The sequence below is a fragment of the Mirounga leonina genome, unplaced genomic scaffold (assembly GCF_011800145.1).
Source record: "Mirounga leonina isolate KUSES-001 unplaced genomic scaffold, KU_Mleo_1.0 Mir_168, whole genome shotgun sequence".
Taxonomy (NCBI): domain Eukaryota; kingdom Metazoa; phylum Chordata; class Mammalia; order Carnivora; family Phocidae; genus Mirounga; species Mirounga leonina.
The window spans coordinates 11,950,407-11,976,512 of NW_023270426.1; the positions used below are offsets into that span (position 1 = coordinate 11,950,407).

Here is a 26,106-nt window from a genome sequence, read left to right on the forward strand (position 1 = left end):
TGCTCTCTCTCTCTCTCATTCTCTCTCTCAAATAAATAAATAAGATCTTAAAAAAAAAAAATGCAAAACTTCAGACGGCCCCACCACGTCCAAACCTCACCAAACAGCTGGAAGAAGAGGCATTCGTGTCCGTGGGCGGGGGCGCAGTCCGAGCCGAGCGGCTAAGGAGGTTGTGATGAACGCCTCCCCGCCCCCACCCCGCCCCCGCCCCCGCCCCCGCCCGGGGCAGGGTTAACCAGACAACCACCAGGGACCACCCCGTCTCGCGACCTATCGTTGAAGCCCCGACGGAGCAGGCCCCAATGAGGCAACATCCTGTTTGAATCATTTAGGCCGGGCCCCAGGCCAGCCCACACGGCGCATCCGTGTGAGAGAGCGCCTCGCTCAGGCGTAACCATTTCCTGGCGCTGCAGCCAGGCCGCCCGTTTCTCAAACACCCCCCCCCCCCCCCCCCCCCCCCCCCCCCCCCCGGTTACAGTCGGGGAGGGCAAACAGCCCCACTTACCAGGAGGCTAAGTCTACGGAGCCTAGTTAGGCCACTGTTTCACCTGCACGGCCAATGAGCTTCCTTCCCCGAGCCAGACTCGTTCAACAGGTTTCCTCGCACGCGGCCGGGGCCTCCCGGGTTGGGGCGGGAGCCCGTCACTTGGCTTCGGCCCGCCCCTTCCCTCCCCCGGCTCGCGCGCCGGCGCCGACCAATCGCCGCCGGCCGGACGTGTCCAGGTTGGCGGCGCCGCCGTGCCGCGCCGCGCCGCGCCGCGCCGGGCCGGCCTGGATGCGCCGAGCGCCTGAGCGCGCGGGGAAGGCGCGGGGAAGGCGCGGTTCGCAGGGCCTGCGCGCCGGGCGCTGGCAGCCGCTGGGCGGGGGACGCCTGAAGGTGCCCTCCGCGCGCGGCCCCGATGACCGAGCTCCAGCAAGATGTGGAAGACCCAAAGCCTGCCAAAGTGCTCGCGAAGAGAGAGAGCAAAGTTGGCGCAGCCCAGTAAGTATTCTCCGCAGGGACCCGGCCCCGGCGGCCGAGAGCGCGCAGCCCAAGCGTCTCTGCCAGGGACCGGTTTGGAGTGGGTCTTGAGCGTGGACGGACGGCCCTGTGGCTGGAATTCTTTCGGGGGCGCCCGGTCGCTTTTTTTTTTTTTTCTTTTTTTTTTTCCCCTCCTTCTCTCCGATGCTGTGTTAGAGGAAAAGGCACGGCAGCCCTTTAGGAATGAACTGCAGCTTGCAGTCCGGTGGGGATGTGAAGGATTGGAGCTTCATCATTCCCAAGGGAGGTCTGGGGCAGGCGGTCAGACCTCTGAAGCAGGTCAGGAAACAGCGCTAAGCTTTATTTCTGTTGCCCTACTTCTGCGTGACGTGTGTGAAGATGAAGGTGCCACCTGGATGTCATCCGGTCGTTACCTTCACGGTGATGGGTGTTTTGTCATTTGATTCAGAGCTTCAGGGTGTCTTTCTCCCATCCCTTCACTGTTTCCCCTCAAGAGAGGGGAAACGTGGTGGAAAACATGAAATATGATTTATCTTTCCCCTTAAAGACTGACTTTGCTTGGGAACTTGATACAAAGTTGTTAAACATTCTTTTTTTGTTTGAGAGAGAGAGAGGGTTTAGGAGTGGGGTGGGGGAGCACAATGAATATATAATAATATCAAACACTTCAAATATTGGGTTGTGACTATCCTCTTAACAGATTCATGTTCATAATAGGATTTGCACATTGTTGGGCCTATAAACTCTTCTGGTTTCGGAAACTGAAAACTGAAATATTTGGATCACAAGGATTAGCTTCCTGTAATAAAACTTATTTATCTTCCCCTGTACTACTTTTTTTTAATCCAAAAGTAGTATTTCCATGATTGTTATTCCCAAACATTCTTGTTTGAAACAGGAAAAGAATCTTTTGGTATTCGCTTCTTTTCTATATACTGTAACTTTAAGTGGTACTAAGATAAATATATAAATTGTTAAGATGAATAAATAAGCCCAATTTTTTTTTTTTTTTTTGGTACCAACCTGTTGGGGTACCTAAAAAATAGTTAAAATTCTATCTGCTTCATTTCAACATGTACTCATTTTTTATGACACAGCCTGGTTCCACTTAAAGACTGGTGTTTATAAAAGCATCTTCCATCTGTGTATCAGAGTTTGGGCTGAAGTTTTGGAAGAAGACTAGCTTTTTTTTTTTTTTAATTCTTATGTTAATGCCCATACATTACATCATTAGTTTTAGATGTAGTGTTCCATGATTCATTGTTTGTGCATAACGCCCAGTGCTCCATGCAGAATGTGCCCTCCTCAATACCCACCACCAGGCTAACCCCTCCCCCCACCCCCCTCCCCTCTAGAACCCTCAGTTTGTTTTTCAGAGTCCATCGGGAAGAAGACTAGCTTTTATTAGCTGCTTTGATTTATTATTTCAGAGGCTTTGGTCATATTCTCTTCCAGTGTCTGCTTTCCTTGGCTACCCTTTCTTCTGCCCCTCAAGCTTTGTCAACTTAAGCTGATACTCTTTCCTCTTCAATGATAGATAACACATGATTGAGGAAAAAAATCCCATAGGTATAACCCTCACAAAATGTTTTTGTTTTCTTAGCCCAAAATAAAATCCTAACTCTATTCTAATCATTCAAGCCCAAGAAAAAGGTAAACTAGCAAAGGACATCTCTCTCCTTTGCACTTAATCATTCTTTTATAATCTTCTCTTAAAAAGAGGTATTGTGGCATTCTTAAGCAGCCCTTGATAGATGTTTGAGGTGACAGGAGTGTTAAGGGGCACAAACAACGCTGGAGCCCAGGACTGTGAACCCCTAGTCCAGAAGTCAGCCCCAGGCAGTGTTAAGTTCCAGTTACACAAAGCAGAATGAGTCAGGTACACCCAACAGCTCCTAAGTTTTTACATCTTCACATTCCCAATAGTCTGCTCAGTTAAGGAGATCACGTTTTAGTAGATGGAGAAAGTCTGTTACCTGTTTAGATGAATTCTCTTAACTTAAAACTCTTCAGGGGCGCCGGGGTGGCTCAGACGGTTAAGCGTCTGCCTTCGGCTCAGGTCATGATCCCAGGGTCCTGGGATCGAGTCCCGCATCGGGCTCCCTGCTAGGCGGGGAGCCTGCTTCTCTCCGTCTGCCTCTGCCTCTGCCTCTCTCTCTGACTTTCATGAATAAATAAATAAGATTTTAAAAAATAAATAAATAAAAAATAAAACTCTTCAGATGCTGGCAAAATAATTTTATAGGAGATAATCATAACCATATTGAAGCGGAAGACCCCAAAGAGCCAGACCTTCGTTTGGAGCGCCTAGTTTGACAAATTCATTTTAGTTCAACTAATATTGGAATACCTACTATGGGCTCCATAATGGTGGGGAATACAGAATGAAGGTGATGTGGTTATCTGCCCTTCTGGAACCCAAGAGCTGTGTTGAGGAGAGGCATACATATATGGATAGGTAGATCTGTATCTGTATATATCTGTTACTGCAGGTCAAAGGACATTGGTGTCCATGGCCATATTAAACCCATAAACAAGGTACCACTATAAAAAGTTTGGCTTAGGGCGCCTGGGTGGCTCAGTTGGTTAAGCGACTGCCTTCAGCTCAGGTCATGATCCCAGGGTCCTGGGATCGAGTCCCGCATCGGGCTCCCTGCTCGGCGGGGAGCCTGCTTCTCCCTCTCCCACTCCCCCTGCTTGTGTTCCCTCTCTCGCTGTGTCTCTCTCTGTCAAATAAATAAATAAAATCTTTAAAAAAAAAAAAAAAGTTTGGCTTATAACTGAATCTTCTCCACAGTTAGGATGTTTGCCCATTTGGCAGTCTTCAGTAAATTTTTCTTGATTTATGGAGATTTTGTTTGTTTTGTTTGTTACAAAGTGGTAATTTGCAAGCCTGCTAAAGTCACTTCTGAGTCAATCGAAGACTTTAGACACTCTCTACTTCCTGAGCTTTTGAACTCTTGCTTTGGTAACAGAATAAGAGTGATTTTAAGAGGGAGGTAGATACATTATCAGTGTTATATGTATTGTGATAATTGCATGTTCGAAATCATTTGAGGAGCACAATTTTGATGCTTAGAAACCCAGTCTAACTTCTTTGTTTTGAACTTTGTAACTTAGATTAATTATCACTAAGCTCAGAGTCATTGGGAGTCCGAGTGTCCCAATGGACGTTTTCTTCTCGAGTGTTAGAATGACTTGCTCTTCCTACACAGCCCTCATCACCTAGAACCCAGACTCGTAATGAATAATAGCTGGCCTTTACTGAGAATCCTCGCTTTCTGAAAGGCAGTGTGCTCAACACTTAACGTTCATTTTCGTACAGGATTAGGCAGATACCGTCATCTCCATTTTACAAATAAGAACATGGAAGGTCTGAGAAGTTAAGCAACTAGGCAGAGACCCAGTGAATAGAGGACAGCTCAAATTCAAGGCCAGGACTGCTTGCTCTAGAGCCTGAACTTGAATACTTTATCCCTACTGTACACAATCTATGATGGCCCTCCTGACCGCCTCTCCTCTGCCAAGAAGTTCAGACCTTTCATGATCTGAGCACACGTAGACCATTTCAACCTCAATCCTAATATTAGCATGCACATCTTTTATAGCTAAACACTTGCGCTGTCGGCCCTCTACTTAGGAGGTTAGGACGCAGAAGAATAAGGAACAGGTATGCCAAATGTACTTCTGAGTAAGGTTCCCTTCATTCTCTCCTTCTCACCTCTATTCCTTTGCTCAAGCAATTCCCTCTCTTCTTTGTCTCAGTATACTTCTACAGATCAACTCAAAATTCCCTTCCTTTAAAGCCTTTCCTTGTCACCAGCCATACTTAGCTCTTCCTTATCTGGGCTCACCTTGCATGTTTGTGATCTATCCCAGAGAATTTAGCTGCCACTATTATTGCTGTTAATTAACAGTAATGTTTATTGAACATTTATTATGTACAAAGTACTGTTTTAAGTTGTTAACAGATATGAACTCACACACTAGTCCAGAGTATATTAGTTAACCTTAAATTGATTGCAGACTCTGATCACATTTTTTCTTACTGAATATCTCAGAGGGCCCAATGAATAATCTCTTCCGATAACCATCTGTTGGTGAGCAAGGGAGGCTGAGACCCCAGCCCCCTAATTAAGGTATATAATATACTTAGAGCTGACATTCCGCTTGACTGTCTCTGGGGAAATGTTACTCTTTTAGAATTTCTTAATCAAATTTTCTATCAGTAGCATTTTGAATTTTTAGATACATTGACTTGCCCAAGAATTTTGACTTAGTTATTCATCTTTATGTTAGCAGTGAGGTGAGGCTGCCCATTTACTCATCACCAAAATGCATATTTGATTTAAAAATACTCCCTTCCTTACCAAGAACTGTTAATTTAGCTGTATATTTCCTTTTGAGATCCTAGTTTTCCCCTTTCAGTACTTTTTTCATTCTGAATGTTATGTTCCCCATATATAGACATTTCTAACAAACCCTTTTTTTTTTTAGGTTTTATTTATTTGAGAGAGAGAGAATGAGAGACAGAGAGCATGAGAGGGAGGAGGGTCAGAGGGAGAAGCAGGGGACTCCAGGATCATGACTTGAGCCGAAGGCAGTTGCTTAATCAACTGAGCCACCCAGGTGCCCCAAACCCTAACTTTTTTGACACACATTTTCTGAGATACACTTTTATTTCATAAACTCTCTTGTGGATCTGACTTATTAATAGCTAAGTTATTTTCAGTGAATTGCAAAAAGTATCTAAAATGACTGATATATTTCTGGACAAAAGTTATCTTGATTCATATTTCAAATAATGAATTTTATCACATGTAACATATTTATAATGAAATTTTAATTTTTAACATACTTTAATAATTTGAGACGTAAGAATTCTAGACATTTATTCAACTCGATATATATGGAGAAAGAGAGGATGGATGTAGACAACATAAACATTTACCTTAAAAGGAAACTCTCTTGTATTAGCAAGAAGAAATAATGATTTTAGGGACATGTCTGACATTAGTGAATTCAAATAAAACTAAGTGACCGTGAAAGCATTTATCATGCAAACACAATAAGGGTTGAAGTTAAGAATTGGTCTTGCATTGGAAACAAGAGGAGCAAAGACAAATAATGTTTGAGGATAGCTTGATTTCTTAGTGCTTGCTTAATTCCAAACTTCCAAAGTGCTCATTTAGGAAGAAAATCTCCATATTGTATATTACCCACATATTATCTGTCTTTCCGAGTGTGTATGTGTGGGTATGTCCACATTTTTCTAAAATTCTAATTTCCAGGTCACCAGTTCTGACAGGTTATCCGGTGTACTTTTTAATAGAAACTTTGGAATAGGAAGAAAAATTTGTAACATTAGAAACTATTAAAATTTTATTAAAGTGAAACAATTGGAAGAGTTTGAAAAGATGGAGAAAAATTAAATAGTGTGCTTATCTAAAATGTTTTTGGAAAGGAATTTAATGAATCAAATCAGTCCTCTAGCTAGAGGGTACTATCCTAGGAAATCGCTGATTTAAGGTAGGTCATAAAGATGTTTTGAATGCAGGCTTGGACCTACTTTACAATAAAAAAATAAAGCAATGATTTTTTTTTTTTTAAAGATTTTATTTATTTGAGAGCGAGAGAATGAGAGAGAGCAAGCACATGAGAGGGGGGAGGGTCAGAGGGAGAAGCAGACTCCCTGCCGAGCAGGGAGCCCGATGCAGGAGTCGATCCAGGGACTCCAGGATCATGACCTGAGCCGAAGGCAGTCGCTTAACCAACTGAGCCACCCAGGCGCCCCTAGAGCAATGATTTTTTAAAAAAATCCTAGTGCAACCCACATATGTATCACAATTAAAAAAAAAATTTTTTTTAACTGATGCCAAAAAAAAAAAGACTCTAGGAGACAAGGATTTGAAATCTAACTTTCCTGTCTCCTGAAGTGTGATCCTGGCCAGTTACTTAACACCACTAAGTCTCCCTTTCGTCATCTGTAAAGGGGAATACTTAAGTCACCTGTTTCGTAGATGCTTGCTTTCATGTTTAAATGAGAAATGTAAGAAATTCACTTCACCTAGTGCCTGACATCGTGAGCTCTCAATAACGGTAGCTCTGTTCACCTTCGCTGTTGAAGGTCTGGGACTTGCTGTGGAGTGGGGGGTGGGGGACGGAGGCTGACATAAAAGGTAATTAAATTAGTCAAAATTCAACAGGTCTGATTCTGACAGTCGCATGCCCTCCATGTTGTAGTCAGTGAGCCTCTGTTACATCAGCTAGACCTTGAGGACACTCGGGACGGTACCCAGGCATTTCCATGAAACCAACATGGCACCTTGGTTTTTAGTTTATGCCAAGAGGATCTCCTATTGTAACTGTTTAGTGACCTACCAGCTTATTTAAATATTGCTTACTGCTTTGGTGTTATCCCATCTGTGGTCCAGGACTGTTATCTATGAGCCATTGATTTTCACATCCTGCTTCCTGGCACTGAGTTTTATCTCATGGCTCCTCATCTTTAAACTGCTGATTGTTTTTCATTTGCTACACTCCAGTAGAACTCTCCCTCACCATCTTTCTAATTCTTTAAATGCTCAGCTCTAGGCATTTCACACATTTTCAAATGGTGTAAAGCAGAGGTCCTCGAGAGAGATTCCTCCACAGTCACTTTAATGACTGTTCTTTCTCCTTAAAGGAAAGCGGGTGTTTTTATCTGAACTTCAATTTGATTATTTACTCCTAGCAGAGAAGCCGAACCAACTTAAACTACATTCCATAAGGGAGACTAATTTGTGTGCTGTCATTGGTCATTCTGTCCCATTCAGGATGGGACATGATGTCTCAAGAGGCAGATTATTTTTAACAAATTCATTGAGATACATATAACATATCATAAAATTTACCCATTTCCAGTGTACAATTCAGTAACGTTACTGAGTGGTGTGCCATTGGCATACCTGGTTTTAGAACATTTTCACCTCCCCCCCAGTAAGATTCCTTACACCCATTTATATTTAATCCTCATTCCCACCCAGCCCCAGGTAACCACTTGTCTACTTTCTGTTTCTAGAAATTTGCCTTTTCTGGGCATTTCATATAAATGGAATCATATAATATGTCCTTTTTTTTTTTTTTTTTAAGATTTATCTATCTATCTATTTAATTATTTATTTATTTGAGAGAGAGAGTGTGTGTGAGTGAGAGGGAGAAGCAGGCTCCCCACTGAGCAGGGAGCCCGATGCGAGGCTCGATCCCAGGACTCTGGGATCAAGACCTGAGCCGAAGGCAGACGCTTAACGACTGAGCCACCCAGGTGCCCCATGGCTGTGCTATTCTTTTTTTTTTTAAAAGATTTTATTTATTATTTGACAGAGAGAGATAGCAAGAGCAGGAACACAAGTAGGGGGAGTGGGAGAGGGAGAACTAGGCTTCCTGCCGAGCAGGGAGCCCGATGCGGGGCTCGACCCCAGGACCCTGAGATCATGACCTGAGCCAAAGGCAGATGTTTAACTGACTGAGCCACCCAGGTGCCCCAATACCTGGTTTCTTGTATCTGCCTTCCTTCACTTAACACTGGGTTTTTGAATTTCGTCTGTGAAGTAGCATGTCAGCAGTTCATTCCTTTTTATTGCTGAATAGTATTCCGCTATGTGGATATACCACATTTTGTCTGTCTCTTCATTTGTTCATGAACATTTAGCGTGTCTCCACTTGTTGGTTATTATGAATAATGCTATGAATATTTGCATGCAAGCCTTTGTGTGGACATATACTATTAATTCTCTTGAGTATATATCTAGAGGTGGAATTCCTGGGTCATACCGTAATTCTGTGTTTAACTTTTGGAGGAACTGGCAGAGTTTTTCCAAAGCAGCTATACCATTCGATGTTTCTCCTAGCAATGTGTGAGGGCCCATGGTGTAGATTTAAGAGAAAATGCTTTCACAGTGCAGGGAAACAAGATTGTAAGCACTTTAAATGTAGATGGGTGGCTTATACTTTGTAACATAATGAATATCTGTTGATTGCTGACTAAGCAACATTCATACTTAAAATTTTGAAAACTCCTCCAAACTGCAGTGTTATCAAAGATGTGCACAGATGTTACAATGTTAACAAAGATAACTCTGGCTGTCATACTTGGGTACATTTTTTTACAACCTCTTAAAATTTTGCATGTAACGTTTATCACTGTTTTTTAATGACAGAATAATATAAAGAAGAAATTTAAAAATCGGACCATAATCTCCGCCATCTGGGTTGACCTATTTTAAAGCAATATGTGTATAAGGTTAGAAAAATAAAACAATGTAAGCTGTGTACAAAATGAAAAATGAGAGCTTTATTTCTGTCTCCCATGTTCATGTCCTTGTCTCAAAGGTAACCACTTGCTGGGGTTCTTGTTTTGTACTTTTGCTGTTGGCACTTATGGCCAGAATCAAGTTTTTTGTTGGTTTGATTGGTTTTAGAATATCCACCTCCCAGTATGCATGTAAGTATGTTGGACTTGGTAAAACGAAAAACTGTGGGAGCATTACGAGTGATCATACTCTACTTGGACAGCATACCGTAGGAGAGCTCAGTAAATGGCAGACGGTATTCTCATAACGCACGGTTTTCTCAAACTTCTTTGCAAAATAGTCATCTACCAGTAAAGTGGCCTTCTCGGTTTTAGCATTGAAGGATAAATAAATCCCATCAGAACACGACTTTCTTGAGTGGACCTTAGGAACGTGGCATTAAGTGGAGGGTCAGATTTCTGACTGCATCATCCTCCAGTTATCAGTTCATTTTCTCATCTCTTCTGTTCCCCTCTCCTAAATGAGGGACCCTAGACAGGCCCCTGATGACATGAGGTAGCAATACCTGGGCTGCCATGTGAACAACTAGATGGAGGTCACAGTAGTGATGAGATGGGTTTAAAAAAGAAGTAATGGAGCGGAGAAGTGGAAATGTGAAGGTGGCGACAATGAGTAAGGAGATGAGGAGCGAAGAAAGTCAGAAAAACTCAGGAGGGATATCGAGTTACATGGAAAAGAGAAAAAAAAAAGTTAATTTACCATTAATGTGTGCGATCTTCCATTTGTTTCCTAGCAGATGTTTCTTGTCTTCTCTGCATATGCTGTTCGGTAGCCTGTTGGTGAAGTCTCTGGCACTGTGATGGGGAGCAGACATGCCTCTTCTTCCCTCATGGAAATACTGAGCTGTGTATAAATGTTGTTGTTTTCTTTAAGTCCCTATATATCAGGTTTATTATTATACCCATTTTTGTTATCCTCTAGATTTTTTGAATTATGTCTTCCATCTTATGCAGTGAGTTAAAAACTGGGAAGAACCTTAGAAATTGGCTAAATTTTGTGTCATTTACTATTAAGAATTATTACCTGAAAGACAGTGATCTTGGGATCCTACAAATTATTTTTTTTTTAAGATTTTATTTATTTATTTGACAGAGACACAGCAAGAGAGGGAACGCAAGCAGAGGGACTGGGAGAGGGAGAAGCAGGCTTCCCACTGAGCAGGGAGCCCAATGCAGGGCTCGATCCCAGGACCCTGGGATCCTGACCTGAGCTGAAGGCAGATGCTTAATGACTGAGCCACCCAGGCATCCCATACAAATTATTTTGAAACCCCTAGGATGTAGTGCTATAAAGGGTGTATTGCGAGTTGAGTTGCCATAGGTTAACAGTGATGAAAAACGAATTCATCATGGCAGCTTTTATTATCACAGTATTGTTTCTATAATTCTTTGGAAAATAGCACCTCATTTGATCCTAACAACTTAAATTTTATGCTACATAACATATAATGTGGTCTTCTGAGAGCTTAACATCAAGAATATTTTCCTTTCCTCTTATAATAAAGTTCCGTAGTATATAAAGTTAAACTAGTTTTCACAGGAAGTTGGTAGATTTCTTACATTTGTTTTTTATTTGATCAGAATCTTTTCTGAAAATTTTACAAAGAATCACAACACCTTTGTAGAAATCTGATACTAAAATCACAGAAGATCAGACTTTTCATCAATACCTGAAATGAGAGAATAATCAGTGGCAAATGAACTAGGAGAAAGGCAATATTTAATAACTGAGAATGACCAGAAAGATTTGCTCATGTACTCAGCTGACATTGACTAAGTAATTCTGTATGTTGGGCACCATGTTGGGTGTCATGGCAGTCCCCAGTTGAAGAATATAAGGCCTTTGCCCATAAGGAAAATAAGAGCAGAGGAAAGGAATATTTTGAGATCAGATCTTTTTTTTCAAAGAAGAGACAAGGTAGCTTCAGAAAATATATTAAAGCTTAGATGAGGTGTGATATCATTGTTATGTACTAGACACCATTCAGAGTGCTTTTATATATATACATGCTATGAGGTAGGTACAGTTCTCATCACAATTTTATGCCTAATAGAGACTCAGCGACTTGCCCAGGATCATAACAGCTTGTGAAGTGTTGAAGCCAAAATTCAAATGCCCAAGCATTCTAATCTGAACCAGCCCCTCAAGATCATTACTTACACAAACAACCTCAGTAGATTTAGGAGGGTAAAGACACAGAAGGCAGAGTACCTCCATGAAGTGTCTCTGATCCCTGAGTAGATCTCTTAGCTTTGATTGGTCTGTTTCCTCAACTATAAACCAAGATTCCTTTCCATTCAACATTTCTAACATTGAAAGGATTTCTAATGTTATGTAGAGGACAGGGTAGAGGGAGCACCTTTAGCTAACTTTGGGGCACTGGGACTTTCTCTGTGTGTTGTCAGACACAGGTCTGACTCTCTGGCTCCTTCTGCTCAGACCTGACCACAGGGAACTTAATCATAGCAGTTTCAGCTTTATACTGTGATCTGTGCGACAGTCATTCATAGATTCCAGTTTTTAAAAACTGTGGTTGGGTTCTTCTTTGCATAAGCACAGAGTGTTTCTACAAAGTAATGTGACTGCTTTGTTATAAAAACATGTGAATGTTGTCTCTTTAAAAGTAGTCACCAAAGGAACCCAAGAACTTTTCCAAAAATGCTGCAATTGCACAAAACCTTTTTGAAACTCTTCTTACAGAGTTACTTTCAAAGCTTGGAACCCATTCTTTGAATAGTCATAAGGTTGGCAAATCCTCGTCCTTTGGGAATGAATTCAATTTCTGGAAACAACCGGAAGCCAAATGTGGTGAATACGGTGGATAAGAATAAATTAAATACCTTTAAACCACTCTTGGATAGGATCATTTTTGATCCAAAACCAAGTTGTGACTATAAAATAATAAGACCGAGTTTCTAGTGATATTTACAAACTAGTTTCTATATGTCCAACTTCAGGTTATTACTTTGTAACCTCATTATGAAAACAGGAAAATGTTACAGTTTTTATTCTGTCCTAAAATCATTTTTCAGTGTTTATAATATACCCAGGTAGGTGTTAGACATATCATAAGCATTAAAAAAATACATTGAGTATGCAAATGTAACATGTGATATCTTTTCATTGAAGTGTATTCCCTATGTATTAGAGAAAACAATTTGTGAAAAACTTGCCCTGAGTTTAGTTTAAAGTAAGTGAAATTCAGCTGTCACAATCTTCTTGTATTATCTTGTCCTTCATTACAGATTAAGGGAATATGTATGCTAATTACATTTTTTCAGGCCCTCTCTCCATATCAGAACTTTACACCAGATGAACTTTTTTCATGTATTCAAGGCATCACTCCTGACTTTTCCACAGGATGGCTATCAGTTCTCAGCATGAAACTTTCCACTTTTGTCCAAGTGTCCCCTGTTAGTTAATATCTGTGAGATGATTGATCTACTACTACCTGTTAAGTCCTAGAGCATTAAAGATAAAATAAAGATAAAGAGCATTAAGTCCTAGAGCATTAAAGATAAGCATCTTTTCTTGTTCCCAATTTTTGGTCCAAATGGGTTTATTAGCATAGCAGTTTTATCTGAGATCTGATTTTAGTGCTGTAGTGTTTGGTAACTTGTATGTGCTTTGTCTCCACTCTTCTGTAATCCACTGGAATTCAACAGACATTTCCCTACTGCTTACTCTCTGCTGGGCATACTAGGCTAAAGGACATGTGTGCACTGGCCTCAGGAGCTCACAGGCTGGGGAGAGGAGAGTGGGGATATGGGCGCACACACATATAACTAATACCATGTGATAAAAATTTCACAGTAGTTGTCTGCTGCTAATGGGAACAGAGATGTAGGCAATTTGTTTTCCTTGAGGTGAGCTGAGGTAAGAAGTGATGTTGAAACATGGTTGAGGGGCAGTAGAGAATTTGGCCTCAGCTGAAGGGAGAAAGTTATTCCAGGCAGAAGGAAGAACAAAGATAGGTTGCTTGAGAGTTCAAAATCATGTTTTTGACACATATGTAAAGGTTTCCTGTGGCTGGAATGGTGGGGGCCAGGAGAACTAGGAAGAGCAGACTGGGGGCAGACCTGGAGCCCCCATTTAGAATGCTCTTCCTTGCTTTGTTCTCTTTCTTCACTTCCGGCTTTGGCTCTGCTACTGATTCTTTGAAACTTTAGGGAAGTCATTCGCTCTGGTCTTCACTTTCCTCCTCTGTAAAGAAGGAGAGCTGAATGACCTGATTTGTTAGATTCCTTCCAATCTGAAGAGGAAGAGTCTTTGAAGAAACTGCCCTACTTCTCTGCACTCTTCTGTAGCCTTTGTGTAAAGAATTCTATCAGACTGGAACAAACCAAGGAAAGCTTTTTGAGTATGACTAGAATCCTTGCTTTCTTACTTGGTGTTGTGCTCTTTTATTTTTTTCTTTCCTTTCCCTAGGTAAACTTACACCTGGTTAAGGCAGACCTGCCACTGGAACATACCTAAACTGTCCTCTCACAAATTTGTAGATACTTATCAGCATTCATGTTGCATTTAGACATCCCTGCTTTGCCCTTTGGCTGCAGCTGACAGGGTCACAATGCCTTCTGGACCAGTCATAGTAGAAATGTCAAATCAAGTAACTTAATGTCAAACCTATAGCACACATGGAGACCAAACTTCTTACCAATAGAATTGCAAGCTTCTCAGCTATTGTTCGGGTCTGAAAATAATGGTATATTGCACTGGAATACAGATGACAATTTAAGGTTAAAAGACCTTTTTGCCTCAGAAATGAAGTCAGGGATATTTGCTTACCACTTCAACTTAATAATTATTTTAGCATTTAAAAGCACTTTATATTTTTTAAAGTACTTTCATTTACACCAGTAGTTGAATTTAACACACATATTCTGAGAACTTACTCTTGTTAGGTACTGTGCTATCCATCTTAAAAGTAAAACAACCAGGGCGCCTGGGTGGCTCAGATGGTTAAGCGTCTGCCTTCGGCTCAGGTCATGATCCCAGGGTCCTGGGATCGAGTCCCACATCAGGCTCCTGGCTCAGCGGGGAGCCTGCTTCTCCCTCTGACCCTCTCCCTTCTCATGCTGTTTCTCTCTCGCTCGCTCTCTAAAAAATAAATAAAATCTAAAAAAAAAAAAAAAGCTAATGGGCGCCTGGATGGCTCAGTTGGTTAAGCGACTGCCTTCAGCTCAGGTCATGATCCCAGGGTCCTAGGATCGAGTCCCGCATCGGGCTCCCTGCTCTGCGGGGAGCCTGCTTCTCCCTCTCCCACTCCCCCTGCTTGTGTTCCCTCTCTCGCTGTGTCTCTCTCTGTCAAATAAATAAATAAATAAAAATCTTTAAAAAAAAAAAAAAAAAAGTAAAACAACCAGTTATTTTTACCATCAGAATGGGTTTACTCGGGAACAGCAGAGGAATTGCAGTCTGGCACGAGCAAGCGATAGCAAAAGCCACTGGCAGGTCCACAGAACAAAGGAAAGGAATGCTTCTTTATAGAGAAAAAGGAGAAGTTGGGAGGGGCTGTTATAAACAAAAAGGCCATTGGTGTAAACTGGGAATTTGAAGCGTAGTGGCTTTTCGTTGGCTGATTGGCAACAGTCTCTCATTGGCTGGGCTGTTGCCAGGCCAGGAGAAAATCTAGGTTTTCCTTTTGGGAATGCAAGGTCTGTCTCTTTCTGTTGAGTCTGCAAAGTGGGGCAACTAGTGGTACAACTTGGGCTCCCCGCCTTCTGGCCTCCTGACTCCATTTTCCATGAAGTTTCCTTTATTAAGTTTCACAATACTATGTTATAAGGATATTAAGTTGTATTAGACATGGACCCTGCCCTCTAGAGCAAATTTCTCTATAATTTGAGCACTATCTTACTATGACATTAAGTATGAATTTCAATCTATTGTGATAAATAAGAATACGTACAAATTCTTTTTAAGAGAATAGCGGAAGAGAAAGTAGCCCAGTGTGGGGACTGAGTAAATAAAGTAAATCATGAGAATGGTTGGAATTTTCCAATGGAGAGAAGAGTAGAGTCCCAAAGAGAGAACCTAGGAATGATTTTATGTTGGAATGAAGGACAAAAGAAGAGGCCACAAAGGTGATGGAAAATAAATGGCACAGCAGAAAAAAAGCAATAATAATATTAAATGCTTGAAATAGAATCATGAAAAAAATGACCAAGGGAAGGAGACTCTCAAGACATAGCAAGGGCAGATGCTGCCAATAGCCGCATTAAGAGAACCCCTGAAGGGCCCTTGGCATTTAGCAATACAGAGATCACCAGGGAACTCTGCCAGTGAAATTTTAGTGGAGCATTGAAAATGGAGGCCAGACTTTAGTGAATTGGGTTAATGGGAAATGAAGAAGCAGACACAGCATGGGTAGGCTATAGCTTCAAGAGATGCCACTGAGAAATGAAGGAAGGGGAGGGAGGTCACTGGAGGAAGTGAGGTCAAAGGAAAGTGTTGTGCTTTATTTATTTATTTTTTTAATTTAAATTCTAGTTAATATACATTGCAAGGTTTGTTTTGTTTTGTTTTTTCCCCACACGCAAAGACATTAGAACTTTATTTTGAAAAAATTAGGAAGATAATGACCGTCCTTGAGCAGTGACATGATCAAAACTGGGCTTTTATCCCCACAGCTGTGCATGACTGAAGCTCAACCAAGAGTGAGTGTTGAAGAATCATGGTAGATTCAGCAGCAGGACCTGTGATTGGGAGCTGAGGGTTTAAAGTGATGGGCTCAGAGATGAGCCTTTCTTTATCTCAGCTTCATCATGGGTGATAGATCCATTTTTTAAATTTAAATCCAATTAATTAACATATAGTGTAGTATTAGTTTCAGAGGTAGAGTTCAGTGATTCATCAGTCTTATATAATACCCAGTGCTCATTATAGCACATGCCCTCCTTAATGTCCATCACCCAGTTACCCCATGCCTCCACCCCTCTCTCCTCCAGCAACCCTCTGTTTGTTTCCTGTGAGTCAGAGTCTCTTATGGTTTTTCTCCCTCTCTGGTTTCCTCTTGTTTTATTTCTCCCTCCCTTCCCCTATGATCCTCTGTTTCATTTCTTAAATTACACATATGAGTGAGATCATAGGATAATTGTCTTTCTCTGACTGGCTTATTTAGCTTAGCATAATACCCTCTAGTTCCATTCACATCATTGCAAATGGCAAGATTTCATTTTTTTTGATGGCTGAGTAGTATTCCATTGTCTATATATATGTACATTGCATCTTCTTTATCCATTCTTCTGTTGATGGACATCTAGGCTCTTTCCATAGTTTGGCTGTTGTGGACATTGCTGCTATAAACATCGGGGTGCACGTACCCCTTCGGATCCCTACTTTTGTATCTTTGGGGTAAATACCTAATAGTGCAATTGCTAGGTCATAGGGTAGCTCTGTTTTCAACTTTTTGAGGAACCTCCATACTGTTTTCCAGAGTGGCTGCACCAGCTTGCATTCCCACCAACAGTGTAGGAGGGTTCCCCTTTCTCCACATCCTCGCCAACATCTGTCGTTTCCTGACTTGTTAATTTTAGCCATTCTGACCGGTGTGAGGTGGTGTCTCATTGAGGTTTTGATTTGTATTTCCCTGATGCTGAGTGATGTTGAGCACTTTTTCATGTGTCTGTTGGCCATTTCAGTGTTTTCTTTGGAGAAATGTCTGTTCATGTCTTCTGCCCATTTCTTAATTGGATTACTTGTTCTTTGGGTGTTGAGTTTGATAAGTTCTTTATAGATTTTGGATACTAGCCCTTTATCTGATATGTCATTTGCAAATATCTTCTCCCACTCTGTTGGTTGTCTTTTGGTTTTGTCGACTGTTTCCTTTGCTGTGCAGAAGTTTTTTATCTTGATGAAGTCCCAGTAGTTCATTTTTGCCTTTGTTTCCCTTGCCTTGGGAGACGTGTCTAGCAAGAAGTTGCTAAGACCAAGGTCACAGAGGTTGCTGCCTGTGTTCTCCTCCAGGATTTTGATGGATTCCTGTCTCACATTGAGGTCTTTCATCCATTTTGAGTCTATTTTTGTCTGTGGTATAAGGAAATGGTCCAGTTTCATTCTTTTGCATGTGGCTATCCAACTTTCCCAACACCATTTGTTGAAGAGACTGTCGTTTTTCCATGGGATATTCTTTCCTGCTATATCAAAGATTAGTTGACCATAGAGTTGAGGGTCCATTTCTGGGCTCTCTATTCTGTTCCATTGATCTATGTGTCTTTTTTGTGCCAGTACCTTCTTGTCTTGATGATTACAGCTTTGTCTTAGAGCTTGAAGTCCGGAATTGTGATGCTACCAGCTTTGGTTTTCTTTTTCAGCATTCCTTTGGCTATTCGGGGTCTTTTCTGATTCTATACAAATTTTAGGATTATTTGTATCCAAATTTTAGGATTTTTATTCCAAAAATAAAACAAGAGGAAACCAGAGAGGGAGACAAACTATAAGAGACTCTGAATCATAGGAAACAAACTGAGGGTTGCTGGAGGAGAAAGGGGTGGTGGCATGGGATAACTGGGTGATGACCTAGCAATTGCACTACTAGGTATTTACCCCAAAGATACAAATGTAGTGAAAAAAGTTGATGGTATTTTGATGGGGATTGCATTGAATGTGTAGATTGCTCTAGGTAGCATAGACATTTTAACAATGTTTGTTCTTCCAATCCATGAGCATGGAACATGTTTCCATTTCTTTGTGTCTTCCTCAATTTCTTTCATGAGTATTCTGTAGTTTTCTGAGTACAGATCCTTTGCCTCTGGTTAGATTTATTCCTAGGTATCTTAATGGTTTTGGGTGCAATTGTAAATTGGATTGACTCCTTAATTTCTCTTTCTTCTGTCTCATTGTTAGCGTATGGAAATGCAGTTGATTTCTGTGCATTGATTTTGTATTCTGCCACATTGCTGAATTCCAGTATGAGTTCTAGCAGTTTTGGGGTGGAGTATCATGTCATCTGCAAAGAGTGAGAGTTTAACTTCTTCTTCGCTAATTCGGATACCTTTTGTTTCTTTTTGTTGTCTGATTGCTGAGGCTAGAACTTCTAGTACTATGTTGAACAACAGTGGTGATAGTGGACATCCCTGTTGTGTTCCTGACCTTAGGGGAAAGCCTCTCAGTTTTTCCCCATTGAGAATGGTATTTGCTGCAGGTCTTTCGTATATGGCTTTTGTGATATTGAGGTATGTTCCCTCTATCCCTACACCGTGAAGAGTTTTAATCAAGAAAGGATGCTGTACATTGTCAAATGCTTTTTCTGCATCAATTGAGAGATTATATGGTTCTTGTCTTTTTTTTTTTTTAAGATTTTAGTTTTTATTTATTTGAGAGAGAGTGTGAGAGAGAGAGCACAAGAGGGGGTAGGGCCAGAGGGGGGAGCAGACTCCCTGCTGAGCAGGGAGCCCGATGCGGGACTCGATCCCAGGACTCCGGGCTCATAACCTGAACCAAAGGCAGTCGCTTAATCAACTGAGCCACACAGACACCCTGTCTTTTCTTTTATTAATGTGATCTATCATGTTGATTAATTTGTGAATGTTAAACCACCCTTGCAGCCCAGGAATAAATCCCACTTGGTCGTGGTGAATAATCCTTTTAATGTACTGTTGGATCCTATTGGCTAGTATCTTGGTGAGGATTTTGGCATCCATGTTCAACAGGGATATTGGTTTGTATTTCTTTTTGGTGGAGTCCTTGTCTGGTTTTGGGATCAAGGTAATGCTGGCCTCATAGAATGAGTTTGGAAGTTTTCCTTCCATTTTGTGTTAAAACAGATTCTGAAGAATAGGTATTAATTCTTCTTTAAATGTTTGGTAGAATTCCCTTGGGAAGCCATCTGGCCCTGGACTCTTATTTGTTGGAGATTTTTGATGACTGCTTCAATTTCCTTAGTGGTTATAGGTCTGTTCAGGTTTTCTATTTCTTCCTGGTTCAGTTTTGGTAGTTTATATGTCTCTAGGAATGCATCCATTTCTTGCAGATTGCCTAATTTGTTGCCATATAGTTGCCCATAATATGTTCTTATGATTGTATTTCTTTGGTGTTGGTTGTGGTCTCTCCCCTTTCATTCATGATTTTATTTATTTGGGTCCTTTCTCTTTTCTTTTTGATAAGTCTGGCCAGGAGTTTATCAATATTATTAATTCTTTAAAAGAACCAGCTCCTATTTTTGTTGATCTGTTCTACTGTTCTTTTGGTTTCTGTTTCATTGATTTCTCCTCTAATCTTTATTAATTCTCTCCTGCTGGGCTTAGGCTTTATTTGCTGTTCCTTCTCTAGCTCCTTTAGGTGTAAAGTTAGGTTGTGTATTTGAGACCTTTCTTGTTTCTTGAGAAAGGCTTGTATTGCTAAGTACTTCCCTCTTAGGACCGCCTTTGCTGCATCCTAAAGGTTTTGAACCATTGTGTTTTCATTTTCATTTGTTTCCATGATTTTTAAAAATTCTCCTTTAATTTCCTGGTTGACTCATTCGTTCTTTAGTAGGATGCTCTTTAACCTCCATGTATTTGAGTTCTTTCCAAATTTCCTCTTGTGATTGAGTTCAAGTTTCAAGGCACTGTGGTCTGAAAATACGCAGGGAATGTTCCCAGTCTTTTGGTACCAGTTGAGACCTGATTTGTGACCCAGTATGTGATCTATTCTGGAGAATGTTCCATGTGCACTCTAGAAGAATGTGTATTCTGTTGCTTTGGGATGGAATGTTCCGAATATATCTGTGAAGTCCATCTGGTCCAGGGTGTTATTCAAAGCCCTTGTTTCCTTGTTGATCTTCTGCTTAGATGATCTGTCCATTGCAGTGAGTGGGGTGTTGAAGTCCCCTACTTTTATTGTCTTATTGTCAATGTGTTTCTTTGATTTTGTTATTAATTGTTGTATATAATTGGCTGCTCCCATGTTAGGGGCATAAATATTTATAATTGTTAGATCTTCTTGTTGGATGGACCCTTTAATTATGATATAGTGTCCTTCCTCATCTCCTATTACAGTTGTGGTTTAAAATCTAATTTGTCTGATGTAAGGATTGCTATCCCCTTTTCTTTTTGATGTCCATTTGCATGAAAAATGGTTTTCCACCCCCTCACTTCCAATCTGGAGGTGTCTTTAGTCTAAAATGAGTCTCTTGCAGACAGCATATTGATAGATCTTGCTTTTTTATCCAATCTGATACCCTATGTCTTTTGATTGGGGCATTTAGCCCACTTACATTCAGAGTAACTATTGAAATATATGAATTTATTGCCATTGTATTACCTGTAAAGTCACTGTTTTTGTATATTGTCTCTGTTCCTTTCTGGTCTGTGTTACTTTTGGGCTCTCTCTTCGCTTAAAGGATCCCCTTTAATATTTCTTGCAGGGCTGGTTTAGTGATCACAAATTCTTTCAGTTTCTGTTTGTCTTGGAAGCTTTTTATCTATTTTGAAAGACAGCCTTGCTGGATAAAGCTTTCTTGGCTGCATATTTTTCTCATTTAGCACCCTGAATATATCATGCCAGTTCTTTCTGGCCTGCTAGGTCTCTGTGGGTAGGTCTGCTGCCAGTCTAATGTTTCAACCCTTGTAGGTTACAGACCTCTTGTCCTGAGCTGCTTTCAGGATTTTCTGTTTGTCCCTGAGATTTGTAAGCCTCACTATTATATGTCAAGGTGTTGACCTATTTTTATTGATTTTGAGAGGGATTCTCTGTGCCTCCTGGACTTGAATGCCTGTTTCCTTCTCCAGATTAGGGAAGTTCTCCACTATAATTTGCCCCAGTATACCTTCTGCCTCTCTCTCTCTCTCTCCCCTTCCTCTTCTTCTGGGATCCTACGTATTCTAAAATTGTTTCACTTTATGGTATCACTAATCTCTCAGATTTTCCCCTCATGATACAATAGTTGTTTATCTGTCTTTTTCTCAGTTTCTTTATTCTTCATCATTTTGTCTTCTATATCACTAATTCTCTCTTCGGCCTCATTTATCCTAGCAGTTAGAGCCTCCATTTTTTATTGCCTCTCATTAATAGCCTTTTTTATTTTGACTTGATTAGATTTTAGTTCTTTTATTTCTCCAGAAAGGGATCCTGTAGCATCTTCTCTGCTTTTATCAAGCTCAGCTAGTATCTTTATATTCATTATTCTGAACTCTAGTTCCGGCATCTTACTTATGTCCATACTGATTAGGTCCCTGGCAGTCAGTAGTGCCTCTTGTTCTCTTTTTTGAGGTGAGTTTTTCCATCTTGTCATTCTTGCAGACAGTGGTCATTTTTCTATTTGTAGAGGTGCATCTGTTCTTACCTTAGATCTCTGGTTGAGTTCACAGGTGTTCAGAATGATTTGATAGCTATCTAGCTGGATTCCCGGGACCAGACAAAACTAGGGTCTTCACCACCTCGGACTCTTCTTACAGTATTGGTGTTGTTTTTTTTTTTTAAGATTTATTTATTTATTTGACAGAGAGAGGCACGGTGAGAGAGGGAACACAAGCAGGGGGAGTGAGAGAGGGAGAAGCAGGCTTCCCGCAGAGCAGGGAGCCCGATGCGGGGCTTGATCCCAGGACCCTGGGATCATGACCTGAGCCGAAGGCAGACGCTTAACGACTGAGCCACCCAGGTGCCCCGACAGTATTGGTTTTTAAATGAGAGAGCTTTGTGAGGTTGTACATAAACTCCCAGAAAGCAAGCAGAGAGGGGAAAGATGAAGATGTACCACAAAGGTGGACTGATAGAACAAGCCCAGAGGTGTGGGAACATGGGCTTGAACGTCACTAGGAGAGAGCCCTTGTCTTCTGAAACTGGGGGAACGCACAGATGCAGTAGATGCAAATACACGCCATTGTAGATCAGGGGAACACACATGGCTGCACTCCTGTGAATACTTCAGTTTTCTGTTTTCCTAACTAAGTCATGATGTGGCCCCTTTCTTCCAGAGGGATGGGTTGTGTGTGGCTAGGGTCTTGGCAGCATGGAGGGTGTTTAGAAAGCAAGCTGAGGGAATAGGAAGGGAGGATGGCGAAGGGCTGCCAACGGGCCTGTGACAACAGCATCAATCCACAGTAAGGGCTAATTTTCCCCCTTCAGCAGTGCTCACCATTTAGGGTTGAGAAAGTAAAAAGGCTGATGTTGAGCTGATCTTGTGGTGTTGATGCTGGCAGAAGGACTGGCATACCTGGAAACTGAGGGTGAATCTGTCACAGAGGTTGTCTGAGCTGCTTCAGGAAATAAGTCCAGAAGGCATTGGTCAGCTTAGGAGAACATGGAATATCAAAGACTGTTATCTGTATCTGAGGCCAAAAAGTACCTGGGCGGGAGTGGTGAGGGGCAGGAACTGGGGTGATAGAAGATTACAGGCAGACAGCAAGAGAGAGCATTTTTATATGGAGCAATCTGAGCAATGACTTAATGGAGTTAATACCAAGTGGGCAGATGGCATTCACGTGGACACTGAAGGATCCAAGTTTCAGAGTTCTCCAGGAAAGGGAAGTGGTCCATATGTTGGAGGATGCAGGCAATAAGGAACATTAAATGCAGCTCTGTCAAGACTAACCCACAGGAGGTTGGACTTTTTGTATGCCAAGTAGAGGTGAAAATTGACTTCATTTTTTAAACACAAGTGAACTAACAATCAGAAACAAGAGTAGTCAATACATTAACTGGTCATCAGAAAGTATTTTAAAATCAATTACCTTCTTACCAACAGTAACAAATTTAAAAAACAAATTGGAAGAAAATGTACAAACAACAAGAAATATGAAATAGCCAGAAATAAGTTTAAGAGGAGTTAAAAATAATATAGCTACTACAGGAGACAACTTAATTAATGGAGAGATTTACCTTCTTTGAAAGGAAAGAAAAACTTAACATCATAAAGATAGTGTGTTCCTTAAATTTTAAGTTCAAACAGAATTTCAGTGACTCTGCAACGTTACAACTGAATCGAAAATTCCTCTGAAAGAATAAGCATGTAAGAATATGCAGGCTAAATCTAAATGATAGAAGGTAGACTTGTGGTTTGTCATGATGGATTCTCAAGCTCTAAGATTGATTTAACTTTAACACATCTAATCCGTTAGCTCCTGATCTCATCACCAACCACCTTCTTTCATTTTTTTTTTCATTCATTTGAGAGAGAGAAGGGGAGAGCAAGCACAAGTGGGGGGAAGGAGAGGGAGAAGCAGACTCCCTGCTGAGCAGGGAGCCTGATGCAGGGCTCGATCCTAGGACCCTGGAGATCATGACCTGAGCCAAAGGCAGACGCTCAACTGACTGAGCTTCCCAGGCGCCCCTAGGATTTAACTTTAGCACATCTAATCTGTTAGCTCCTGATCTCATTGCCAAACACCTTCTTTAACTGAATATTTATATCACTCATAATTTTGAAACAAACCATTCAAAACCCTATTTAAAATGTATTTTCCAAGGTGTATTCAAATTTATGCATTATAAAACTTAGAGATTTTCCTGTGAGCCTCATGTGTAAAATTCCTCCCTAAACATTTACTTGAAATATGCTCTGGTTTAAGACATTGAGCATACCTAGTGTCCCAAAATACAATGTTATCCCTTCTCTTTCTTCTTTTTTTAAAAGATGTTTTAAACAAATTAACATATGTGATTAGAACAAGCACACAGTAGTAACCTTGACCACCACAGGTCATAGCAAAAAATAAAACAAAAATCACTAGTAATTTTATCTCCAAAAGAAAATTCAAACATGGTTTGTATTTTGATTTTGGATAGTGCATTTAACTAATATTGGAACTTCATTCCTGAAGGTAGCATTACATACTCATCATTAATGGGGACTATTTTTCCTTTTTCTTTTTCTCCTTTTTTTTTTTTTTTAAAGATTTTTATTTATTTGACAGAGAGCACACAAGCAGGGGAGCAGCAGAGGGAGAGAGAGAAGGGGAGCCCGATGCGAGACTCGATCCCAGGACCCCGGGATCATGACCTGAGCCGAAGGCAGACACTTAACTGACTGAGCCACCCAGGCGCCCTAATGGGGATTATTTTTCCAGAAGTACTAGTTTGTGCTGATAAATTTACCCTTCTTTGCCAGCCCACATTGTAAGATCACTGCAAGAAAGAATCAAAATTGACCAATTTGCTTCTCACTTGGCCTAATAATCTTTGGCTTGGTTTCTATTCACCTCAGTAGTTCCAAGATTTTAGTGGGCACAAGACTTAAGTCTTAAAACAGTTTGAAATAGGGGCACCTGGGTGGCCCAGTTGGTTAGGCATCCAACTCTTGATTTCGGCTCAGGTCATGATCTTAGGGTGGTGAGATCGAGCTCCATAGCAGGCTCCACATTCAATGTGGAACCTGCTTAAGATCCTCTCTCTCCCTCTTCCACTGCCCCTCCCCCCACCTCCTCCCTCTTTTAAAAAGAAAAACGGTTTAGTAGGTTTAAGTGTGTTCATTTTTACAGGCCACCCACCATCTCCCAGGTGGTTCTGATATAGAAAGTGCTTAGGCCCCACTTTCAGAACCACTCATTTATGGAGTTCACAGACAGATTTTACCAGAAACCATATGGCTTAAGCCTACCCAAAATGATCTGTCATGGAAGAGAGGAAAGTGCTTCAGCTTTTTTTTTTTTTTTAAAGATTTTATTTATTTATTTGACAGAGAGAAATACAGCGAGAGAGGGAACACAAGCAGGGGGAGAGGGAGAGGGAGAAGCAGGCCTCCCGCCGAGCAGGGACCCCGATGTGGGGCTCGATCCCAGGACCCCGGGATCATGACCTGGGCTGAAGGCAGACGCTTAACGACTGAGCCACCCAGGCGCCCCAGTGCTTCAGCTTTTATTTGTATTCTCTGTCCTGGTTTTGGTTAAGTATTGTCTCATTCTGTGTGTTCATGTCTTAAGCCCGGCTTCCATTAGTTAGTAAGAAAACAGGGCCCCCCAGGCAAAAGCTTTGAGGCTTCAGAGCCTGCTCACACCCTTTTCCACATCTTCCTCCTTCTCTGTCTCCAAAGACACCCTTTACCTGGTCACCTACTGCTGTGCCCCCTCTGTAAAACCAGCTTTCTCTCAGCTATGGTGGGAAGACGCCACCAGTGACTTCATGAGTTGGTGGTGTTACTTCATAACAGTAAAAGAGAGAGATGCCTTCCAGTACCCCCTTCCCGGTTCTGGCTTACCTTTACAGAGATTGCTGCAAAGAAATATAGGGGAGCGTAATGGGGTGGGGGTCGGAGGAGCAAGCAGGGATGGTGGGAAGGGGATTCAGGTATACTACAAAAGACAGGCTTCCCATTATCTGCCATGATTGAGCCAACAAGTCTCTGCAGGTAGCTGCCCTTCGAACAAGCTAGGCTTCAGCTTAGAAAAGACATTGCCTCAGCATTCTTTCTAAGATAACCTGACAGCTTGGTATCTGGAGCTGTTCAAGGAGAGGAATTACTGTTACATTAAAGCTCTTTTTCATGGACAGGATTCTAGGGTTTTTGTTCTAAGAATTGGCAAGAACTTCTTGTAAAGATAAGGAGGCAGCTGGCATTTGTGGCCTGTATTTATAATGGGACAAAGTCTGAGAACCGAATACTTTTTTTTTTTTTTTAAGATTTTTATTTATTTATTTGACAGAGAGAGAGAGACAGCGAGAGAGGGAACACAAGCAGGGGGAGTGGGAGAGGGAGAAGCAGGCTTCCTGCGGAACGAGGAGCCTGATGCGGGGCTCGATCCCAGGACCCTGGGATCATGACCTGAGCCGAAGGCAGACGCTTAACGACTGAGCCACCCAGGCGCCCCATGAGAACCGAATACTTTTGAGAGGGAGCTGATCTTTGCACCTAGAAGG

At 41.4% G+C, this 26,106-nt stretch overlaps 1 protein-coding gene and 1 long non-coding RNA gene across 6 annotated transcripts in view; one reads left to right on the forward strand and one right to left on the reverse strand.

Annotated features, from left to right (window-relative positions):
- Window positions 1–685, reverse strand: part of LOC118016583 — a 452,221-nt gene extending 451,536 nt beyond the window's left edge. For all 3 annotated transcript variants that reach the window (XR_004680865.1, XR_004680867.1, XR_004680866.1), the window contains exon 1: window positions 506–685. This is a non-coding gene — a long non-coding RNA (uncharacterized LOC118016583). The remainder of the gene's footprint in view (window positions 1–505) is intronic.
- A 92-nt stretch (window positions 686–777) lies between these two features.
- GRAMD2B (GRAM domain containing 2B) overlaps window positions 778–26,106 on the forward strand; it is a 70,304-nt gene continuing 44,975 nt past the window's right edge. For 2 of the 3 annotated variants that reach the window (XM_035014018.1, XM_035014020.1), the window contains exon 1: window positions 778–982. In XM_035014018.1, coding sequence (XP_034869909.1) covers window positions 900–982 — 83 coding nt within the window. In that variant the 5' untranslated portion in view covers window positions 778–899. The remainder of the gene's footprint in view (window positions 983–26,106) is intronic. The other variant, XM_035014019.1, reaches the window with a different exon arrangement.